The 5600-nt window shown below is 54.1% G+C and overlaps 1 protein-coding gene across 1 annotated transcript; it reads left to right on the top strand.

The window, feature by feature from the left end:
* Positions 1-485: 485 nt before the first annotated feature.
* Positions 486-5394, top strand: LOC137358380 (keratin-associated protein 10-6-like; the record flags this gene model as incomplete). Its single annotated transcript, XM_068024320.1, has 4 exons — positions 486-1127; positions 1739-1884; positions 2311-2489; positions 5150-5394. Coding segments are annotated over 4 exons (1212 nt in total), but the record flags the coding sequence as incomplete, so codon positions are not given.
* Positions 5395-5600: the final 206 nt, after the last annotated feature.

Below are 5600 nucleotides of genomic sequence, written 5' to 3'. Positions count from 1 at the left end.
TGTGTCTGTGTGTGTGTCTGTGTGTGTGTCTGTGTGTGTGTCTGTGTGTGTGTCTGTGTGTGCGCCTGTGTGCGCGTGTCTGTGTGTGCGTCTGTGTGTGCGTCTGTGTGTGCGTCTGTGTGTGCGTCTGTGTGCGCGTGTCTGTGTGCGCGTGTCTGTGTGCGCGTGTCTGTGTGCGCGTGTCTGTGTGCGCGTGTCTGTGTGCGCGTGTCTGTGTGTGCGTCTCTGTTTGTCTCTGTGTGTGTGTCTCTGTGTGTGCGTGTCTGTTTGCGTGTCTGTTTGCGTGTCTGTTTGCGTGTCTGTTTGCGTGTCTGTTTGCGTGTCTGTGTACGCGTCTCTGTTTGTGCGTCTCTGTGCGTGTCTCTGTTTGTGCGTCTCTGTGTGTCTGTTTGTGCGTCTCTGTGTGCGTCTCTGTGTGCCTGTGTGTGTGCGTCTGTGTGTGCGTCTGTGTGTGCGTCTGTGTGTGCGTCTGTGTGTGCGTCTGTGTGTGCGTCTGTGTGCGCGCGTCTGTGTGTGCGTCTGTGTGTGTGTGTATCTCTGTTTGTGTGTTTGTGTGTGTGTGTCTGTATATGTGTGTCTGTATATGTGTGTGTGTGTGTGTCTCTGTGTGTGTGTCTCTGTGTGTGCGTGTCTGTGTGTGCGTGTCTGTGTGTGCGTATGTCTGTGTGTGCATGTCTGTGTGTGCGTCTATGTGTGTGCGTCTGTGTGTGTGTGTTTGTGTCTCTGTTTGTGCGTCTATGTGTGTGTGTCTATGTGTGTGTGTCTGTGTGTGTGTGTATCTCTGTTTGTGTGTTTGTGTGTGTGTGTGTGTTTGTGTGTGTGTTTGTGTCTCTGTTTGTGCGTCTCTGTTTGTGCGTCTCTGTTTGTGCGTCTCTGTGCGTCTCTGTTTGTGCGTCTATGTGTGCGCGTCTCTGTGTGTCTATGTGTGTGTGTCTGTGTGTGTGTGTCTGTGTGTCTGTGTGTGTGTGTCTGTGTGTGTGTGTCTGTGTGTGTGTCTGTGTGTGTGTGTCTGTGTGTGTGCGTCTGTGTTTGTGCGTCTCTGTGCGTCTCTGTTTGTGCGTCTGTGTGTGTGCGTCTGTGTGTGTGCGTCTGTGTGTGTGCGTCTGTGTGTGTGCGTCTGTGTGTGTGCGTCTGTGTGTGTGCGCGTGTCTGTGTGCGCGTGCCTGTGTGCGCGTGTCTGTGTGCGCGTGTCTGTGTGCGCGTGTCTGTGTGCGCGTGTCTGTGTGCGCGTGTCTGTGTGCGCGTGTCTGTTTGTCTCTGTGTGTGCGTCTCTGTGTGTGCGTCTCTGTGTGTGCGTCTCTGTGTGTGCGTCTCTGTGTGTGCGTCTCTGTGTCTGTCTCTGTGCGTCTCTGTGTGTGCGTCTCTGTGTGTGCGTCTCTGTGTGTGCGTCTCTGTGTGTGCGTCTCTGTGTGTGCGTCTCTGTGTCTGTCTCTGTGTGGGCGTCTCTGTGTGGGCGTCTCTGTGTGGGCGTCTCTGTGTGGGCGTCTCTGTGTGCGTCTCTGTGTGCGTCTCTGTGTGCGTCTCTGTGTGTCTCTCTCTGTGTCTGTCTCTGTTTGTGCGTCTCTGTTTGTGCGTCTCTGTTTGTGCGTCTCTGTTTGTGCGTCTCTGTTTGTGCGTCTCTGTTTGTGCGTCTCTGTTTGTGTGTCTGTGTGTGCGTCTCTGTTTGTGCGTCTCTGTTTGTGCGTCTCTGTTTGTGTGTCTCTGTTTGTGCGTCTCTGTTTGTGCGTCTCTGTTTGTGCGTCTCTGTTTGTGTCTCTGTGTGTGTCTCTGTTTGTGTCTCTGTTTGTGTCTCTGTGTGTCTGTGTGCGTCTCTGTTTGTGCGTCTCTGTGTGTGTGTGTGTGTCTGTGTGTGTGTCTGTGTGTGTGTCTGTGTGTGTGTCTGTGTGCGTGTGTCTGTGTGCGTGTGTCTGTGTGCGCGTGTCTGTGTGCGCGTGTCTGTGTGCGCGTGTCTGTGTGCGCGTCTCTGTTTGTCTCTGTGTGTGCGTCTCTGTGTGTGCGTCTCTGTGTGTGCGTCTCTGTGTGTGCGTCTCTGTGTGTGCGTCTCTGTTTGTGCGTCTGTGTGCGCGTGTCTGTGTGCGCGTGTGTGTGCGCGTGTCTGTGTGCGCGTGTCTGTGTGCGCGTGTCTGTGTGCGCGTGTCTGTGTGCGTGTCTGTGTGCGCGTCTCTGTTTGTCTCTGTGTGTGCGTCTCTGTGTGTGCGTCTCTGTGTGTGCGTCTCTGTGTGTGCGTCTCTGTGTGTGCGTCTCTGTGTGTGCGTCTCTGTTTGTGTGTCTGTGTGTGCGTCTCTGTGTGTGCGTCTCTGTTTGTGTGTCTCTGTTTGTGTGTCTCTGTTTGTGCGTCTCTGTTTGTGCGTCTCTGTTTGTGTGTCTCTGTTTGTGTCTCTGTTTGTGTCTCTGTTTGTGTCTCTGTGTGTCTGTGTGCGTCTCTGTTTGTGCGTCTCTGTTTGTGCGTCTCTGTGTGTGCGTCTGTGTGTGTGTGTCTGTGTGTGTGTGTCTGTGTGCGCGTGTCTGTGTGCGCGTGTCTGTGTGCGCGTGTCTGTGTGCGCGTGTCTGTGTGCGCGTCTCTGTGTGCGCGTCTCTGTGTGCGCGTCTCTGTTTGTCTCTGTGTGTGCGTCTCTGTGTGTGCGTCTCTGTGTGTGCGTCTCTGTGTGTGCGTCTGTTTGTGCGTGTCTGTGTGCGCGTGTCTGTGTGCGCGTGTCTGTGTGCGCGTGTCTGTGTGCGCGTGTCTGTGTGCGCGTGTCTGTGTGCGCGTGTCTGTGTGCGCGTGTCTGTGTGCGCGTCTCTGTGTGCGCGTCTCTGTTTGTCTCTGTGTGTGCGTCTCTGTGTGTGCGTCTCTGTTTGTGCGTCTCTGTTTGTGCGTCTCTGTTTGTGCGTCTCTGTGTGTGCGTCTCTGTGTGTGCGTCTCTGTGTGTGCGTCTCTGTGTGCGTCTCTGTGTGCGTCTCTGTGTGCGTCTCTGTTTGTGCCTCTGTTTGTGCCTCTCTCTGTGTGCCTCTCTTTGTGTGTCTCTCTCTGTGCGTCTCTGTGTGTGTGTCTCTGTTTGTGCGTCTATGTGTGTGTGTCTCTGTTTGTGCCTCTGTTTGTGCCTCTCTCTGTGTGTCTCTCTCTGTGTGTCTCTCTCTGTGTCTGTCTCTGTTTGTGCGTCTATGTGTGTGTGTCTCTGTTTTAATGCTGGTGTAAGCATTAGCTCCCAAGTGTGGCTTCGTAGGTAGGTCCAATTGTCCTGGGTGGCGAGGGGGCGTGGTGTGTGACAGCAGGTCCCCTGCACATTCTTGTCTTCTCCAGTCTCTCAATCTTTCCACACCACCCCCCCACCCACCGCCCCCCCCCCCCCCCACCCCACTCCGCTCCCCCATTCTCCAATTCTGCTCCTCGTGGCACTGGCCGAGTCGTCTGATGTTTTCAGGCCTTCGAGGGACAGTCGGCAGGCTGTTCAACTGCAGGGAGGCGTCACACTTCGTAGTTGCTCGTTGGGCATGAGCGGGCAATGGCCCCCCCTCTCCCTTTTTCTGCGATGAGGAGCAACCTCTTCACTCGGAGGGTTGTGAATCTTCGGAATTCAGAGGGCAGTGGATGCTCAATCGTTGAATATTTTTCAGACTGAGATTGTTAGATTTTTGGGAATTGAGGGATGGGGTTAGTGCGGGAAGGGGCAGTTGAGGTAGATCAGCTGCGATCTTGTTGAATGGCAGAGCAGGCCCGAGGGGCTGAATGGCCTCCCCTTCTGTCCTTATTTTACCCACCTGATAATTTCAAATCGCCTGTGAGCTTTGAAATGGTTGTGAGGTGAGAGCAGCGGGGCAAGTGGTGCAGGGGTCCGGGAAACGTTACTCTGGGCCCTGTGTTTTTAAACCACGCTTTTAACCTGCTTAAAATAAATCTCGGGAGCCACAGCCTGAAGTATTTCCACGCAGCGTTAAGGGAGAGCTGTTTACAAGTTGCATCATCACTCCTGCACAGAAGCCTCAAATTACGCCACCACTTGTGAGGAGCCCAAGACTCCCAACCCCAAATTCCCAACAGCCATTCCCAGTAGGCACTGTTGGGAGGGGTAATTCCTGCAATCTATACACTGATAAAAGGACTCTGCAATCAGACGTTCCTTCCACACTCTCCCCCCGTCAAACACTCCCCAGGACAGGTACAGCACGGGGGGTTAGATACAGAGTAAAGCTCCCGCTACACTGTCCCCATCAAACACTCCCAGGACAGGGACAGCACGGGGGTTAGATACAGAGTAAAGCTCCCTCTACACTGTCCCCATCAAACACTCCCAGGACAGGTACAGCACGGGGGTGAGATACAGAGTAAAGCTCCCTCGACACTGTCCCCATCAAACACTCCCAGGACAGGTACAGCACGGGGTTAGATACAGAGTAAAGCTCCCTCGACACTGTCCCCATCAAACACTCCCAGGACAGGTACAGCACGGGGTTAGATACAGAGTAAAGCTCCCTCGACACTGTCCCCATCAAACACTCCCAGGACAGGTACAGCACGGGGTTAGATACAGAGTAAAGCTCCCTCTACACTGTCCCCCATCAAACACTCCCAGGACAGGTACAGCACGGGGTTAGATACAGAGTAAAGCTCCCTCGACACTGTCCCCATCAAACACTCCCAGGACAGGTACAGCACGGGGGTGAGATACAGAGTAAAGCTCCCTCGACACTGTCCCCATCAAACACTCCCAGGACAGGTACAGCACGGGGTTAGATACAGAGTAAAGCTCCCTCTACACTGTCCCCCATCAAACACTCCCAGGACAGGTACAGCACGGGGTTAGATACAGAGTAAAGCTCCCTCTACACTGTCCCCTCCAGTCTCTACAACCCTCCGAGATCTCTGCGTTCCTCCAGTTCTGACCTTTTGCCCATCCCCCCGATTCCCATCGCTCCACCATTCGCCGCCGTGCCTTCAGCTGCCTGGGGGCCCTGAACTCTAGAATTCCCTCCCTAAAACTCTCCGCCTCTCTCTCTCTCTCTCTCTCTACTCCTTTCAGACGCTCCTTAAAACTTGACCGCTTTGACCAAGCTTTTGGGGGCCTGTCCCTGATCTCTCCTCATGTGGTTCGGGGTCAGAGTTGCTCCTGTGAAGGCCCCTTAGCGGCATACTGGATACAATATTCTCTCACACCAACCAACCTCTCCTGAGGCTGGCGACCCTCTCCTCGTCGCCAGTCCTCTGCCTTCAATGATCTGAACACCGAGACTGACCCCCGACCCAACCCTCCCCCCCACCCCACCCACTGTGAGCTAAGACAGGAGCCATTGAAACTCTGCGTCTTCAAGCACCTCCTAGCTCTGTACTGTGGCACCTCAGAGAGATGTGAAATTAAGACAGAAAAGTGCAGGAAGCAATCAGCAAGTCAGGCAGCAAACTATGGGGAGAGAAAATGACAGAGTGTTTCAGGCTGTCGATCTCTCGACAGAACACAAACACTGCACCTCAAAGCAGATTGCAGGGATGCAGTGCAGATTCAGCGGAGCAATACCGGCGTTGAGGGGGTTAAATTAGGAGGACAGGTTGCATAAACTGAGCTCGTGTTAGCTCAAGTATGAAAGATAGAGGGGTGATCGCACCTCGGAGTCAGGAGATGATGGAT

This window comes from Heterodontus francisci, chromosome 49 (genome assembly GCF_036365525.1).
Source record: "Heterodontus francisci isolate sHetFra1 chromosome 49, sHetFra1.hap1, whole genome shotgun sequence".
Lineage (NCBI taxonomy): Eukaryota > Metazoa > Chordata > Chondrichthyes > Heterodontiformes > Heterodontidae > Heterodontus > Heterodontus francisci.
The sequence above is the reverse complement of the archived record's forward strand: the minus strand, read 5'-3'. Positions and strand labels throughout refer to the sequence as shown.